The sequence below is a fragment of the Pseudophryne corroboree genome, chromosome 1 (assembly GCF_028390025.1).
Source record: "Pseudophryne corroboree isolate aPseCor3 chromosome 1, aPseCor3.hap2, whole genome shotgun sequence".
Lineage (NCBI taxonomy): Eukaryota > Metazoa > Chordata > Amphibia > Anura > Myobatrachidae > Pseudophryne > Pseudophryne corroboree.
The window spans coordinates 683530588-683548788 of record NC_086444.1 but is presented as its reverse complement, the minus strand read 5'-3'; the positions used below and the strand labels follow the sequence as shown (position 1 = coordinate 683548788).

Below are 18201 nucleotides of genomic sequence, written 5' to 3'. Positions count from 1 at the left end.
AGATTTAAGCATACCAATCTGTGTAGGCATAAATTGCAGGGGGGACAGCAACTTCTGATGGTCTCAGCCTATTACCATGACACGGTCCTCTATCGTATTTTAGACAGGTTCGACCCCAGCCCAACTAGAAAACACTGGGTTGACCTTGAAGCCTCCTCAACAAATCATAATTTGTATGCCTTACCATGGTCTTCCAAATTTGTCTGACTGTCACATCCCACCGTAGGTTCATCCCTAGAGATTTGGAATATCATCAGAGAACACGTCTCTTATGTCAATATTTGATAATCCACTGTTTTCCCCGGGAATCGCGAGTGCAGTGGCATCTAGAAGGCGGAAGGCCAATGTAACGAGACTACACCACCTGTTCAGAGATGGTAAGCTTAAAGCTTTCTCTGAGTTGCGGGAGAATGAGAATATCCTTTCGAAGGATTTCTTGTTTTACTTGCAACTTCACCATTACCTCACAAAGGGGTATGCTCGACCTCCATGGAGACCTCACTCTATTTGAATCTAAGTGTACCCAGACAATAGCTCCCACTCATATAGTATCGGGAATTTATAAGATCCTGATACACGGTTCTTTCCCTGATTTTCCTTCCTACTGTGGTTCCTGGGATAAAGACTTATCTCATTGGGGAATTGCCATTAATTGGGACAAACATTGCGCAGTCTTGGCACGCAGTTCTACTAGCTAGGAAGTTGTAGAAACACAGTATAATCTACTGACATGATGGTATAGTTGCCCGGCTCTATTGCATACATGTTATCCCTCAGTATCTCCCTTGTGCTGGTGCTTTGAAAGGGAGAGGGGCACACTAATCCACATTTGGTGGGATTGCCCGTCTATTGTTCCTTTTTGGTCCAAAATTATAGAGCTCACTTCTAAAATTCTGGGATTCCAGAAGCCAACCGGCCCAAACTTCTGGCTGCTATCGCATTCCACCATCCCCTTACTGAAACACAAAAACTCATTACTCAAGCATTTAAACAATGCGGCAAGAGCAGTTGTGCCAGTTCGCTGGCGTTCTACCGAACCATCAACTATCTGGGAATGGTTCCAGCGTATAGATTTCTACATGCAAATGGAGAACATTTACTTTACAACTTTAGAGACATACTCAGATTATACAGCCGCTTGGTTTGATTGGATGGAGTAGACAACTAAGATTTATGCCGCTTTTGTACCTCATAAGTTACCTTGAAGAGTGTTATTCTAGACCTGATACTTTCAAGGAATGGTTCCTGACTAATCCATGAGATCTTTCCTAGTTTAGACTTTCCTTACCCCCTTCCCCTTGGCTTTGTCTTTTTCTTTGCCACCCCAACCCTTTCTTTTCTTAGCATTGTTCCATACTGGTTTCCTCGTGTATTATTCTGTTGATACTGGAGGTCATTCCTCTTTTATTTTTATATGATGTTGAGGAATGTGTTTCTTTTTCTTATGAAGTGTTAAGTTTCCGACTGATAGAATTTATGAATATATATGCAGTATTCTATTTCTTTGTATGATCATCACATTATGGAACTGTCACTGACTGTCTTCATTTGCAATGCATGGAACTTGTTCTTATTCTAAAACAAAAATAAAGTATTTATGAAAAAAAAAACTACAGTAAGATGTATTGTATGGTACCATGTAAGAATAAAACTATAGTAAGATGTACTGTGCGGTACTATGTAAGAATAAAACTACATTAAGATGTACCGTATGGTACCATGTAAGAATAAAACTACAGTAAGATGTACTGTATGGTACCATGTAAGAATAAAACTACATCAAGATGTGCTGTACGGTACAATATAAGCAGAGCCAGACCTAGGCATAGGCAAACTAGGCAAATGTCTAGGGCATTTGGAATGCCTAGGGGCACAAGCAGCTTCTTAAAATTATATGCGGCATGCCTATGTTGTGTGTGTTACTACGGCTGTATATGCATATGAAATGCTATGTTACAGTGTATTCCTGGAAATCACTGTAACGTAGCATTTTGTATGCAGAAACAGTCAAAGCCGCACACAGAAAATAGGCATGCCACATATCATTTTAATCAGCAGAAGCTGCTTGTGCATCATAGCCACATAGTAATGCAAATAAGATGCATTTTCATCGAAAAAAGGCACCCGACATTATCAGAGATGCCAGCTGACTCAAGCCAGGCATCTCCTGCTGCATGGTGTATTGAGTCAAGATGTATGAGGACACATATGTATCCAAGCAGAGGCAGAGGTCACAGTGTTTGCACCCATGTGAGTGCTGTGTGCTGCTGGGTTGTTTGTGCAGTAGTGTTCAGCATATGTGTAAGGGGAATTATGTGTGTCATGTGTATAAAAGCATTAATAATGTGCGGCATATGTGTAAGGGGCACTGTGTGTGTCATTATGTGTTTACAATAATAATGTGCAGCATATGTGTAAGGGGCACTATGTGTGTCATTATGTAAATAAGTGCATTAATAATGTGCGGCATATGTGTAAGGGACATTGGGGGTAATTCAAACCTGATGGGCTGGGCTGCATTTTTTGCTGCCCTGCGATCAGAGTCACCGCCTACAGGGCGCATACAGGGTATAAGGTCTGTGCAAGTGTGTGATCACTTTTGCAGCAGAGCTGCACAAACATCACTTTGTGCAGCCTCTGCACAGCCCAGGACTTACTCAGCTACTGCATTAGTTTGCTGCTGATCGAGGCCGGAGCTGGCGTCAGACATCCTCCCTGAAAACGGCTGATCCCGCCTGCATTTTTCTGGACACTCCTGCAAAATGGTCAGTTGCAACGGCCTCTACCTGTCAATCACCTTGCGAATGCCCATGCATTTGGAATTTTCAGCCCATCCTGTCGCTAGGCACCAATACCCTGCGCAGTTGTCCGACACGCTGGTGCATTGCAGTGCATACACATGAGCAGTTCAGATCTGATCGTATGCTGTGCGAAAATGCTCAGCAGTGATCAGGTTTGAATTACCCCCATTGTGTGTGTCATTATGTGTATAAGGACATTAATAATGTGCAGCATATGTGTAAGCAACATTATGTGTATGAGGACATTAATAAAGGTTGGCATAATGTGTAAGGCGCATTATGTTTAGAAGAACATTAATAATGTGTGTCATGTGTGTAAGGGGCATTACTGTGTGGTATAATGTGTATAAATGCATTACTAATGTGTGGCATTATGTGTATAAGGTGCTCTACTGTGTGGCATAATGTATAGAAAGGGCACTACTGTGTTGTCTAATGTGAGTAAAGAGCAATATGGTATGGTGTAATGTGAATTAGGAGTAATTCAATGTGATGTAATGTGAATAAGGGTAAAGTGGTATTACTTTGTGATGTAACGAGAATAAGGGACACTATCGTATGATAAGATGTGAATAAAGTTGCACTGCTGTGTGTCGTAATTTGAATTGGCGGTATTATTGTGTGGCTAAGCCCCTTCCCAGCAAGAACATGGCCCTTTTTGGGCTGTACGCCAAATGTGCGCACTGTTCCTATTTCAAATAGAGGGGGTAGGAACACCAAAATGAGGACTGCTATGGGTGAGGTGTGATGGGAAAGGGGTGCAGGGTCAGAGGCGGAACTCACAGTGGTGCTAGGGGGCACCAGCCAAAATCTTGCCTAGGGCATCATATTGGTTAGGGCCGGCTCTGCATGTAAGAATAAAACTACACGGACCGTTGGGGGGGGGGCCACAGCGGCTGGGACAGCAAAGAGGTTCTCCCGGCAAGCCGCAGGAGCTGCGCTGGCCAGGAGTAACTCGTGAGATGCAAAAGCATTGTCGCTGTGCGATGCTTATGCATTTCTGCAGGGGAGGGGGTGTCACTGACATGCAGTGCAGAATATCCCTGTGTTGGGCGTACTCCCGCATGTCTGAGTGCCTGATCGTAGCTGTGCTAAATTTAGCACAGCTACGATCAACTCGGAATGACCCCTTTAGTACATAGCTCAGACCTGGGCAAAGTACGGCTCGCGGGCCACATACGGCCCTTTGTCAATCCCTGTCATGCCCGTGTAGGCTCTCCGCCCACAGGCTCCCTGCACCATGGATTTATCATTAATGCATGTGTGGGGTATTGTGCTCCGCCCAGGACGTGAGCAGATCAAGCCAGCCCGAGGATCAGGATCTGAGGCCACTGGGGTATTGTGCTCCGCCCAGGAAGTGAGCAGATCGAGCCACAAGGAGGATCAGGATCTGAGGCCACTGGGGTATTGTGCTCCACCCAGGACGTGAGCAGATCAAGCCAGCTTGAGGATCAGGATCTGAGGCCACCCCAGATGGGAAGCGGATATATCCCCGATGCTACCACCCAGTTCCAGCCGCCCAGCGGACCCCGCCCTGGACGTCCCGCAGCTGTCACGTCCTCAGCTCCTACCTTGAGACACGCTGCCTAAATCTGCCTAAATGCGAGTGATACCGCCTATTAAATAGTGATGTGCACCGGACATTTTTCGGATTTTGTGTTTTGGTTTTGGATTCGGTTCCGCGGCCGTGTTTTGGATTCGGACGCGTTTTGGCAAAACCTCACCGAAAATTTTTTGTCGGATTCGGGTGTGTTTTGGATTCGGGTGTTTTTTTCAAAAAACCCTAAAAAACAGCTTAAATCATAGAATTTGGGGGTCATTTTGATCCCATAGTATTATTAACCTCAATAACCATAATTTCCACTCATTTCCAGTCTTTTCTGAACACCTCACACCTCACAATATTATTTTTAGTCCTAAAATTTGCACCGAGGTCGCTGGATGGCTAAGCTAAGCGACACAAGTGGCCGACACAAACACCAGGCCCGTCTAGGAGTGGCACTGCAGTGTCAGGCAGGATGGCACTTCAAAAAAATAGTCCCCAAACAGCACATGATGCAAAGAAAAAAAGAGGCGCAGCAAGGTCGCTGTGTGACTAAGCTAAGCGACACAAGTGGCCGACACAAACACCTGGCCCATCTAGGAGTGGTACTGCAGTGTCAGACAGCATGGCACTTCAAAAAAATTGTCTCCAAACAGCACATGATGCAAAGAAGAAAAGAGGCGCACCAAGGTCGCCGTGTGACTAAGCTAAGCAACACAAGTGGCCGACACAAACACCTGGCCCATCTAGGAGTGGCACTGCAGTGTCAGACAGGATGGCACTTCAAAAAAATTGTCCCCAAACAGCACATGATGCAAAGAAAAATGAAAGAAAAAAGAGGTGCAAGATGGAATTGTCCTTGGGCCCTCCCACCCACCCTTATGTTGTATAAACTGGACATGCACACTTTAACGAACCCATCATTTCAGCGACAGGGTCTGCCACATGACTGTGACTGAAATGACTGGTTGGTTTTGGCCCCCACCAAAAAAGAAGCAATCAATCTCTCCTTGCACAAACTGGCTCTACAGAGGCAAGATGTCCTCCTCATCATCATCCTCCGATTCCTCACCCCTTTCACTGTGTACATCCCCCTCCTCACAGATTATTAATTTGTCCTCACTGGAATCCACCATCTCAGATCCCTGTGTACTTTCTGGAGGCAATTGCTGGTGAATGTCTCCACGGAGGAATTGATTATAATTCATTTTGATGAACATCATCTTCTCCACATTTTCTGGAAGTAACCTCGTACGCCGATTGCTGACAAGGTGAGCGGCTGCACTAAACACTCTTTCGGAGTACACACTGGAGGGAGGGCAACTTAGGTAGAAAAAAGCCAGTTTGTGCAAGGGCCTCCAAATTGCCTCTTTTTCCTGCCAGTATACGTATGGACTGTCTGACGTGCCTACTTGGATGCGGTCACTCATATAATCCTCCACCATTCTTTCAATGGTGAGAGAATCAGATGCAGTGACAGTAGACGACATGTCAGTAATCGTTGGCAGGTCCTTCAGTCCGGACCAGATGTCAGCACTCGCTCCAGACTGCCCTGCATCACCACCAGCGGGTGGGCTCGGAATTCTTAGCCTTTTCCTCGCACCCCCAGTTGCGGGAGAATGTGAAGGAGATGTTGACGGGTCACGTTCCGCTTGACTTGACAATTTTCTCACCAGCAGGTCTTTGAACCTCTGCAGACTTGTGTCTGCCGGAAAGAGAGATACAACGTAGGTTTTAAATCTAGGATCGAGCACGGTGGCCAAAATGTAGTGCTCTGATTTCAACAGATTGACCACCCGTGAATCCTGGTTAAGCGAATTAAGGACTCCATCCACAAGTCCCACATGCCTAGCGGAATCACTCTGTTTTAGCTCCTCCTTCAATGTCTCCAGCTTCTTCTGCAAAAGCCTGATGAGGGGAATGACCTGACTCAGGCTGGCAGTGTCTGAACTGACTTCACGTGTGGCAAGTTCAAAGGGTTGCAGAACCTTGCACAACATTGAAATCATTCTCCACTGCGCTTGAGTCAGGTGCATTCCCCCTCCTTTGCCTATATCGTGGGCAGATGTATAGGCTTGAATGGCCTTTTGCTGCTCCTCCATCCTCTGAAGCATATAGAGGGTTGAATTCCACCTCGTTACCACCTCTTGCTTCAGATGATGGCAGGGCAGGTTCAGGATTGTTTGGTGGTGCTCCAGTCTTCTGTACGAGGTGGCTGAATGCCGAAAGTGGCCCGCAATTCTTCGGGCCACCGACAGCATCTCTTGCACGCCCCTGTCGTTTTTTAAATAATTCTGCACCACCAAATTCAATGTATGTGCAAAACATGGGACGTGCTGGAATTTGCCCAGAAGTAATGCGCGCACAATATTGCTGGTATTGTCCGATGTCACAAATCCCCAGGAGAGTCCAATTGGGGTAAGCCATTCTGCGATGATCTTCCTCAGTTTCCGTAAGAGGTTGTCAGCTGTGTGCCTCTTCTGGAAAGTGGTGATACAAAGCGTAGCCTGCCTAGGAACGAGTTGGCGTTTGCGAGATGCTGCTACTGGTGCCGCCGCTGCTGTTCTTGCTGCGGAAGGCAATACAGCTACCCAGTGGGCTGTCACAGTCATATAGTCCTGAGTCTGCCCTGCTCCACTTGTCCACATGTCCATGGTTAAGTGGACATTGGGTACAACTGCATTTTTTAGGACACTGGTGACTCTTTTTCTGACGTCTGTCTACATTTTCGGTATCGCCTGCCTAGAGAAATGGAACCTAGATGGTATTTGGTACCGGGGACACAGTACCTCAATCAAGTCTCTAGTGGCCTCTGAATTAACGGTGGATACCGGAACCACGTTTCTCACCGCCCAGGCTGCCAAGGCCTGAGTTATCTGCTTTGCAGCAGGATGATTGCTGTGATATTTCATCTTCCTCGCAAAGGACTGTTGGACAGTCAATTGCTTACTGGAAGTAGTACAAGTGGTCTTCCGACTTCCCCTCTGGGATGACGATCGACTCCCAGCAGCAACAACAGCAGTGCCAGCAGCAGTAGGCATTACACTCAAGGATGCATCGGAGGAATCCCAGGCAGGAGAGGACTCGTCAGACTTGCCAGTGACATGGCCTGCAGGACTATTGGATTTCCTGGGTAAGGAGGAAATTGACACTGAGGGAGTTGGTGGTATGGTTTGCAGGAGCTTGGTTACAAGAGGAAGGGATTTAGTGGTCAGTGGACTGCTTCCGCTGTCATCCAAAGTTTTTGAACTTGTCACTGACTTATGATGAATGCGCTGCAGGTGACGTATAAGGGAGGATGTTCCAAGGTGGTTAACATCCTTACCCCTACTTATTACAGCTTGACAAAGGCAACACACGGCTTGACACCTGTTGTCCGCATTTGTGTTGAAATAATTCCACACCGAAGAGCTGATTTTTTTTTTGTATTTTGACCAGGCATGTCAATGGCAATATTCGCCCCATGGACAACAGGTGTCTCCCCGGGTGCATGACTTAAACAAACCACCTCACCATCAGAATTCTCCTTGTCAATTTCCTCCCCAGCGCCAGCACACCCATATCCTCATCCTGGTGTACTTCAACAGTGACATCTTCAATTTGACTATCAGGAACTGGACTGCGGGTGCTCCTTCCAGCACTTGCAGGGGGCGTGCAAATGGTGGAAGGTCAGGCATCGCAACCGACACAATTGGACTCTCCTTGGGGATTTGTGATTTAGAAGAACGCACAGTTCTTTGCTGTGCTTTTGCCAGCTTAAGTCTTTTCATTTTTCTAGCGAGAGGATGAGTGCTTCCATCCTCATGTGAATCTGAACCACTAGCCATGAACATAGGCCAGGGCCTCAGCCGTTCCTTGCCAATCCGTGTCGTAAATGGCATATTGGCAAGTTTACGCTTCTCATCAGACGCTTTCAATTTTGATTTTTGGGTCATTTTACTGAACTTTTGTTTTTTGGATTTTACATGCTCTCTACTATGACACTGGGCATCGGCCTTGGCGGACGACGTTGATGGCATTTCATCGTCTCGGCCATGACTAGTGGCAGCAGCTTCAGCATGAGTTGGAAGTGGATCTTGATCTTTCCCTATTTTAGCCTCCACATTTTTGTTCTCCATTTTTTAATGTGTGGAATTATATGCCAGTATCAATAGCAATGGCCTACTACTATATATACTGCGCACAACTAAAATGCACCGCAGGTATAGAATGTAGATGGATAGTATACTTAATGACGACACATAGGTAGGTACAGCAGTGGCCTTCCGTACCGTACTGCTATATATACTGGTGGTCACTGTGTCAGCAAACTGCAAAACTAAAATGCACCACAGGTATAGAATGTAGATGGATAGTATACTTAATGACGACACAGAGTTAGGTACAGCAGTGGCCTTCCGTACCGTACTGCTATATATAGTATACTGGTGGTCACTGTGTCAGCAAACTGCAAAACTAAAATGCACCACAGGTATAGAATGTAGATGGATAATATACTTAATGATGACACAAAGGTAGGTACAGCAGTGGCCTTCCGTACCGTACTGCAATATATAGTATACTGGTGGTCACTGTGTCAGCAAACTGCAAAACTAAAATGCACCACAGGTATAGAATGTAGATGGATAGTATACTTAATGACGACACAGAGGTAGGTACAGCAGTGGCCTTCCGTACCGTACTGCTATATATAGTATACTGGTGGTCACTGTGTCAGCAAACTGCAAAACTAAAATGCACCACAGGTATAGAATGTAGATGGATAGTATACTTAATGACGACACAGAGGTAGGTACAGCAGTGGCCTTCTGTACCGTACTGCTATATATAGTATACTGGTGGTCACTGTGTCAGCAAACTGCAAAACTAAAATGCACCACAGGTATAGAATGTAGATGGATAGTATACTTAATGATGACACAGAGGTAGGTACAGCAGTGGCCTTCCGTACCGTACTGTTATATATACTGGTGGTCACTGTGTCAGCAAACTGCAAAACTAAAATGCACCACAGGTATAGAATGTAGATGGATAGTATACTTAATGACGACACAGAGGTAGGTACAGCAGTGGCCTTCCGTACCGTTCTGCTATATATAGTATACTGGTGGTCACTGTGTCAGCAAACTGCAAAACTAAAATGCACCACAGGTATAGAATGTAGATGGATAATATACTTAATGACGACACAGAGGTAGGTAAAGCAGTGGCCTTCCGTACCGTTCTGCAATATATAGTATACTGGTGGTCACTGTGTCAGCAAACTGCAAAACTAAAATGCACCACAGGTATAGAATGTAGATGGATAGTATACTTAATGACGACACAGAGGTAGGTACAGCAGTGGCCTTCCGTACCGTACTGCTATATATAGTATACTGGTGGTCACTGTGTCAGCAAACTGCAAAACTAAAATGCACCACAGGTATAGAATGTAGATGGATAGTATACTTAATGACGACACAGAGGTAGGTACAGCAGTGGCCTTCCGTACCGTACTGCTATATATACTGGTGGTCACTGTGTCAGCAAACTGCAAAACTAAAATGCACCACAGGTATAGAATGTAGATGGATAGTATACTTAATGATGACACAGAGGTAGGTACAGCAGTGGCCTTCCGTACCGTACTGCTATATATACTGGTGGTCACTGTGTCAGCAAACTGCAAAACAAAAATGCACCAAAGGTATAGAATGTAGATGGATAGTATACTTAATGATGACACAGAGGTAGGTACAGCAGTGGCCTTCCGTACCGTACTGCTATATATAGTATACTGGTGGTCACTGTGTCAGCAAACTGCAAAACTAAAATGCACCACAGGTATAGAATGTAGATGGATAGTATACTTAATGACGACACAGAGGTAGGTACAGCAGTTGCCTTCCGTACCGTACTGCTATATATAGTATACTGGTGGTCACTGTGTCAGCAAACTGCAAAACTAAAATGCACCACAGGTATAGAATGTAGATGGATAGTATACTTAATGACGACACAGAGGTAGGTACAGCAGTGGCCTTCCGTACCATACTGCTATATATACTGGTGGTCACTGTGTCAGCAAACTGCAAAACTAAAATGCACCACAGGTATAGAATGTAGATGGATAGTATACTTAATGACGACACAGAGGTAGGTACAGCAGTGGCCTTCCGTACCGTACTGCTATATATAGTATACTGGTGGTCACTGTGTCAGCAAACTGCAAAACTAAAATGCACCACAGGTATAGAATGTAGATGGATAGTATACTTAATGACGACACAGAGGTAGGTACAGCAGTGGCCTTCCGTACCGTACTGCTATATATAGTATACTGGTTGTCACTGTGTCAGCAAACTGCAAAACTAAAATGCACCACAGGTATAGAATGTAGATGGATAGTATACTTAATGACGACACAGAGGTAGGTACAGCAGTGGCCTTCCGTACCTTACTGCTATATATACTGGTGGTCACTGTGTCAGCAAACTGCACAACTGAAATGCACCACAGGTATAGAATCTAGATGGATAGTATACTTGACGACACAGAGGTAGGTACAGCAGTGGCCTACTGTACCGTAATGCTATATATTATATACTGGTGGTCACTGGTCAGCAAAACTCTGCACTGTACTCCTCCTATATAATATTATACTGGTGGTCCCCAGTCCCCACAATAAAGCAGCACACTAAGCACAGATATGGAGTGTTTTTCAGGCAGACAACGTATACTGGTGGTCACTGTCAGCAAAACTCTTCACTGTACTCCTGCTATATAATACAGCTGCTCCCCAGTCCCCACAATTAAGCAGTGTGAGCACAGATATATGCAGCACACTGAGCACAGATAAGGAGCGTTTTTTTTCAGGCAGAGAACGGATAAAACTGGTGGTCTCTGATCAGCAAAACTCTGCACTGTACTTCTCCTATATTATATAGCTGCTCCCCAGTCCTCCCCACAATTAAGCAATAAAGCACAATCAAGTTCAACAATAACGGAGAGGACGCCAGCCACGTCCTCTCCCTAACATTTCCAATGCACGAGTGAAAATGGCGGCGACGCGCGGCTGCTTATATAGAATCCGAATCTCGCGAGAATCCGACAGCAGGATGATGACGTTCGGGCGCGCTCGGGTTAACCGAGCCATATGGGAGAATCCGAGTATGGCTCGGACCCATGTAAAAAGGGTGAAGTTCGGGGGGGTTCGGTTTCCGAGAAACCGAACCCGCTCATCACTACTATTAAATACTGTCCCCCAAAAAATGTGGGCTCACATTAAAAATAGAAAAGTTGATTCCGAATGCCGTGTTTTCAACAAGACATGGACTGCTAAATATTTATTTACAGAAATCAAGGGTAAAGCCGTGTGCTTAGTTTGAGGTACACAAGTCACTGTGTTTAAGGATTACAATCTGAATCGCCACTACGTGACCAAACATGAGGATAAATATAAGAACTTATCCGACCAAGAGTGCGCAAAGGAGTCGGAGACTTTGCTAGCCAAGCTGCAAACTCAACGAACGCTTTTTACAAAACTTAGCGCACCCAGAGATACAGCTGCTAAGACAAGTTATGTCATATCTCATAAAATAGCTAGAAATAGTCAACCGTTTTCTGACGGAGAGTTTTTAAAGGAGTGTTTGGTGGACTCTGCTGCCCTAATATGCCCAGAGAAAAAGGGCGCATTTGAGAACATCCCCCTCTCCCGGCGCACTGTAAAGAGAAGGGTTGAGGACATTGCGGGAAAATCTGGAGTTTCAGCTGAAGAACAGAACGGTTAACTTTGACTGTTTTACCCTGGCTCTGGATGAGAGCTGCGATGTACGTGACACTGCCCAGCTACTCATCTTCTTACGTGGGATCACTGCAGACTTCAAAATAATGGAGGAGCTGGCAGCCATGCAGTCAATGAAAGGGGCAACAACAGGGAGTGATTTCTTAACGGAGGTACTACTGTAAATGCATGTTTGGACAAGTTGGGACTGAAATGGCACAAACTTGTAGGTGTGACAACAGATGGTTGTCCAAATCTGACGGGGAAAAATGTTGGACTTTTGAAGAGAATGCAGGATAAAGTGACATAAATGAACCCTGAGCAGAAATTAACATTTTTGCATTGTATTATACATCAGGAAGTGTTGTGTAAGTCAGTATTAAAAATTAACCATGTTATTGATGTTGTAACTAAAACAGTTAACTTAATCAGAGCAAGAGCACTGAATCAAAGACAGTTTGTTGCACTTTTGGAGGAAATTGAGACTGAACATCCTGACATCAGCTACCACACAGCTGCCAGGTGGCCCAGCCTGGGAAAAGTGCTGAAAGTTTTCTGGGACCTGAGAGAGGAGATCTTGGAGTTCTGTGTGAAGAAGGGAAATTACATCCCTCAGCTTTCAGATGCAGACTGGCTGGTAGGGGTCTGGGACTCAGGGTCGACAGCAAAAAGGTCGACACACCTTAGGTCGATGCAAATTGGTCGACACACCTTAGGTCGACATGGACAAAAGGTCGACATGGACAAAAGGTCGACAGGAACAAGGTCGACATGGAAAAAGGTCGACATGAGTTTTTTATGTTTTTTTTGTGTCGTTTTCTTCGTAGAGTGACCGGGAATCCCAATTAGTGCACCGCTTCGCTCGTCATGCTTCGGGCATGGTGCCTGCGCTTCGCTCGGCACAGATTACCGTTCCAATCGTAGTCCACGTGGATCGTTAAGCATGAAAAGGTTCCAAAAAAGAAAAAATCCTGAAAAACTCATGTCGACCTTTCCCCATGTCGACCTTGTTCCTGTCGACATTTTGCCCATGTCGACATTTTGTCCATGTTGACCTAAGGTGTGTCGACCAATTGGCGTCGACCTAAGGTGTGTCGACCTTTTTGCTGTCGACCTGGAGTCCGGATACCGGCTGGTAGACCTTGGTTTTTCTGTAGATGTGACTGCTCAGATGAATGAACTGAATGTCAAACTGCAATGCAAGGGCCTTTTTGTGCATGAAATGTACAGCTCAGTGAAGGCTTTCATGAGAAAGTTGCAGCTACTCTCACGCCAAATGGGGGACAATATTCTCACTCACATGCCAACACTAAAGGAAGCCACACCATCAGCTGATCACCTCCACAGGTACTCATCCATGTTAGAAGCACTGCATGGTGAGTTTTCAAGGCGATTTCAAGACTTCAAAACACTTGAGAGTGAAATGAACATGGGCCCTCATTCCGAGTTGTTCGCTCGCAAGGCGATTTTAGCAGTATTGCACACGCTAAGCCGCCGCCTACTGGGAGTGAATCTTAGCTTCTTAAAATTGCGAACGAAAGATTCGCAATATTGCGATTACACATCTTGTAGCAGTTTCAGAGTAGCTTCAGACTTACTCGGCATCTGTGATCAGTTCAGTGCTTATCGTTCCTGGTTTGACGTCACAAACACACCCAGCGTTCGCCCAGACACTCCTCCGTTTCTCCAGCCACTCCCGCGTTTTTTCCGGAAACGGTAGCGTTTTTTCCCACACGCCCATAAAACGGGCTGTTTCCGCCCAGTAACACCCATTTCCTGTCAATCACACTACGATCGCCTGAGCGAAGAAAAAGCGGTGAGTAAAAATCCAAACTTCATAGCAAATTTCCTTGGCGCAGTCGCAGTGCGGACATTGCGCATGCGCACTAAGCGGAAAAACGCTGCGATGCGAAGAAATTTTCCGAGCGAACGACTCGGAATGACCTCCATGGTTTCTTCTCCCTTCACCTGCAGTGTGGATAATGCACCCAGTGATGTTCATATGGAACTCATTGACTTGCAGTCTGACACACTTCTGGCAGCGCACTTTAGGTCAGTCCCACTGCTTGAGTTTTACTCTTCACTCAAAGAGGAGAACTTTCCACACATGAGGAGACATGCTCTGAGGATTCTAGTCCTCTTTGGATCTACCTACACATGTGAACAGACATTCTCAGTGATGAAGTTCAACAAATTCAGACACAGATCCTCTATCACTGATGATCACCTCTCAGCTATCCTTCGCATAGCCACCTCAGACATTCAGCGCACTTGTTCAAGCCCAAGACAGACTGGATTTTTCTCACTGAACAAGTAACTGAACTGTAACATCAAAAGCATTTATTGCTTTTTGTCTAAAGTTGATTAGTTGCTTATCTTTAACATACTGCAAAACACCTCTTTAGTATTTGTGAAGATTAACAAGTTAAAAATAAAATGAAACAGTGATGTAATGATTGTTTTTGTTTTAAAGTAAACTGTTTATTACTTTTAGACTCTTTTACATATTTTCCTCTTTGACCTATACCACAATTCATACATTTACATAAATATTTACAGAATATTCTTAAACTTCTGATTACCAGTAGCATCTTATCAAAATATATAATTTGCTGCTTTTTATAATGGGAGAAAATTAATATTGAGCATAATTAAATTCAAGTTATCATTGGTTCAGCCCTCCAACACAGTTAAGATTTTTCATGTGGCCCCCTATAGAAATTAATTGCCCACCCCTGACATAGCTGCTCTGTATACTTTTATAGTATGCAAATTCTAAATGTTACGTCAATACTGACTGAACTTCTTCACTGGCTCACTACTCCACTTTTATCACTGCTTAGTACATGTCCCCCTCAGTCTGGCTGTAATTCTCTACACACACAGCTTTCTGTCGCTCACAGCCAGGTGCAAGGTAATGCGGCTGCTGTCCTGAATAAAATATGCTATTGTCTCTTCTTGATGGCTCACTCTCTCCCTCTGTGTCCTAAACTCCAGCAATTAACACATTAGCAGACAGGTTGAGCCTGAATAACTGTCCTTAACTGACGACAATGGTGTAGTGAGGGGTTTAATTAGGTGCCTGAGTCTATACCCCTTGGCGCTTTATGAATAGCGGGACTTTGGCTGGGTTTACTTCCCCTAGCAATTCAGGTTCAGGTGCTGTTAGTTTCTGGGGACTCTCTGCCTATTCAGTCCCAGTAACACTATAGGCTAGGAAGTTAGTTGGGAGCCAGTCATGAACTTGTGCTATTACGGGCATATGCACAGTACTTACAGCCAGTAAATCAGTGTCTCACATCAAGCTTGCTGCCTGTTTCCCCAGGTTGTGGGCTCTGAGCCAAGCCCTGACTAAGCTTATATCAGCTTACTACATCTGCAGGCCCTAATAAGCCGCTCCAAGGCTGAAGGTCTAAAGACCCAAAAATGACTTTGTGAATGGAGCCCTTCCGTCTCACATCCACATCCCCAGGATCCATATCTGGCTTTATCGAAAAGCCCAAACTCTCATGAAGTCTGTTTAACAAAACAGAATTTTCCTGGGGGCTTAAAATACATAGGCCAGAAAACTGGAACAAACATACCTCCCGTTTATCACTTTGCCAGCATTTCTATAACTACTTTGTGTGCTTGGATGTAGAGACTGAGAGGTTGGCTGCAGGCTGGGAGACAGGTAGAGAATTCTGCCTAGCTATTCTGAATTTGTAATTCACAATCAGAGCATCCAGGCAGCATTTTGTACCTGCTTGCAGAGGAGCTCTGGAAGTGCCAGCCTGTCACTGCTCAAAGGCCCCTAGAATCGTGGGGTCCTAAGCAGCTGCCCAGTGTACCTACAGTATATGTTAGGATGACCCTGCCAATAAAAGGATAAATCACATAAACCAAAACCTCAGATAGTGTCACACTTCATGTTGTGACATATGAAAGCATTAATCCATCTCACCCTCATTGTACAATAGCCAAAACAGATGGGAGGGTGGGAGATGCTGCCGTTACCAACTGGACGGACCTTACATATTTAACCTTTAGCTTCTAATTCCTTGCTCAGCCATGTCCAGGGTTTCTGTTTGTGGTCCCTATCTGCTTGTTTGAAGGAGTGTTGAATATTTATATGCCGTGACACTAAAAAAGATTAAAAAAAGGCTAAAATAATACATAAATTTTAGCACTACAGTCAATTAAATCATATTTAATATAATCTGAAAAACTGATTTTCTATACTTTCTATTAGAATTAAGGACTTATTCAGTAAGGATTGCAGATTCAGCTTTTTAGCAGAATTTTCAAACCTTTGACTCGCATGCTGGATGCTGCCCATCGCAGAGCAAGGCTGTCCAGCATGCTAACCACCGCCCCCCTATCTGCGATCATGCGCATATTGCGATCGCACTGCAATTAGTGCTTGGTCGCTGAAATTAGGGAAGCCTCCTGCTGGCGCAGCCTGACTGCGACAGCAGGAGGGCAGCCTCCATCTTTTTGATTGGAGTTTGCAGCGCAATGCTCCGTTTCTGCCTTGGAAATGGAGTGTTGCCGCCCTGCGAATGCCTCTGCCTGTCAAATAATGCGAGTCACCAGCAGTAAATGTGGGCACAGGACCTGCCCATGAGCCCGGGGTGAGCACAAAAATTCCGGGCACTAATCAAATGTTTCTTAATAGAAAACTCCAAAATTTATGTAATTATATTTGAGTGTATTTTGGATTATTTTAGCTGAGAGTTTCTCTAGAAAACTGGATTAACAAGGGATCTGGGGTAATTTTGCAATGGTAACTAAAGGTAGGGGGTAGTAGGACATCTTGAGCACTAGTGGTGTGAAGATTGTAGAATGGTATATATATATATATATATATATATATATATATATATACACTGCTCAAAAAAATAAAGGGTACACTAAAATAACACATCCTAGATCTGAATGAATGAAATATTCTTATTAAATACTTTGTTCTTTACATAGTTGAATGTGCTGACAACAAAATCACACAAAAATTATCAATGGAAATCAAATTTATTAACCCATGGAGGTCTGGATTTGGAGTCACACTCAAACTTAAAGTAGAAAAACACACTACAGGCTGATCCAACTTTGATGTAATGTCCTTAAAACAAGTCAAAATGAGGCTCAGTAGTGTGTGTGGCCTCCACGTGCCTGTATGACCTCCCTACAATGCCTGGGCATGCTCCTGATGAGTTGGCGGATGGTCTCTTGAGGGATCTCCTACCAGACCTGGACTAAAACATCCGCCAACTCCTGGACAGTCTGTGGTGCAATGACATGGATGGAGCAAGACATGATGTCCCAGATGTGCTCAATTGGATTCAGGTCTGGGGAACGGGCGGGCCAGTCCATAGCATCAATGCCTTCGTCTTGCAGGAACTGCTGACACACTCCAGCCACATAAGGTCTAGCATTGTCTTGCATTAGGAGGAACCCAGGGCCAACCGCACTAGCATATGGTCTCACAAGGGGTCTGAGGATCTCATCTCAGTACCTAATGGCAGTCAGGCTACCTCTGGTGAGCACATTGAGGGCTGTGCGGCCCCCCAAAGAAATGCCACCCCACACCATTACTGACCCACTGCCAAACCGGTCTTGCTGGAGGATGTTGCAGGCAGCAGAACGTTCTCCTTGGCGTCTCCAGACTCTGTCACATGTGCTCAGTGAGAACCTGCTTTCATCTGTGAAGAGCACAGGGCGCCAGTGGCGAATTTGCCAATCTTGGTGTTCTCTGGCAAATGCCAAATGTCCTGCATGGTGTTGGGCTGTAAGCACAACCCCCACCTGTGGACGTTGGGCCCTTATACCACCCTCATGGAGTCTGTTTCTGATCATTTGAGTAGACACATGCACATTTGTGGCTTGCTGGAGGTCATTTTGCAGGGCTCTGGCAGTGCTCCTGTTCCTCCTTGCACAAACGCGAAGGTAGCGGTCCTGCTGCTGGGTTGTTGCCCTCCTACGGTCTCCTCCACGTCTCCTGATGTACTGGCCTGTCTCCTGGTAGCACCTCCATGCTCTGGACACTATGCTGACAGACACAGCAAACCTTCTTGGCACAGCTCACATTGATGTGCCATCCTGGATGAGTTGCA

The 18201-nt window shown here is 45.2% G+C and overlaps 1 protein-coding gene and 1 pseudogene across 1 annotated transcript in view; one reads left to right on the top strand and one right to left on the bottom strand.

Annotated features, from left to right (window-relative positions):
• Positions 1 to 4041: 4041 nt before the first annotated feature.
• Positions 4042 to 14426, top strand: LOC135043423 (general transcription factor II-I repeat domain-containing protein 2A-like; annotated as a pseudogene).
• Positions 14427 to 14608: 182 nt separating this feature from the next.
• SLC46A2 (solute carrier family 46 member 2) overlaps positions 14609 to 18201 on the bottom strand; it is a 40315-nt gene continuing 36722 nt past the window's right edge. Inside the window, exon 4 of the mRNA XM_063929771.1 lies at positions 14609 to 16231. Coding sequence (XP_063785841.1) covers positions 16186 to 16231 — 46 coding nt within the window. The 3' untranslated portion in view covers positions 14609 to 16185. The remainder of the gene's footprint in view (positions 16232 to 18201) is intronic.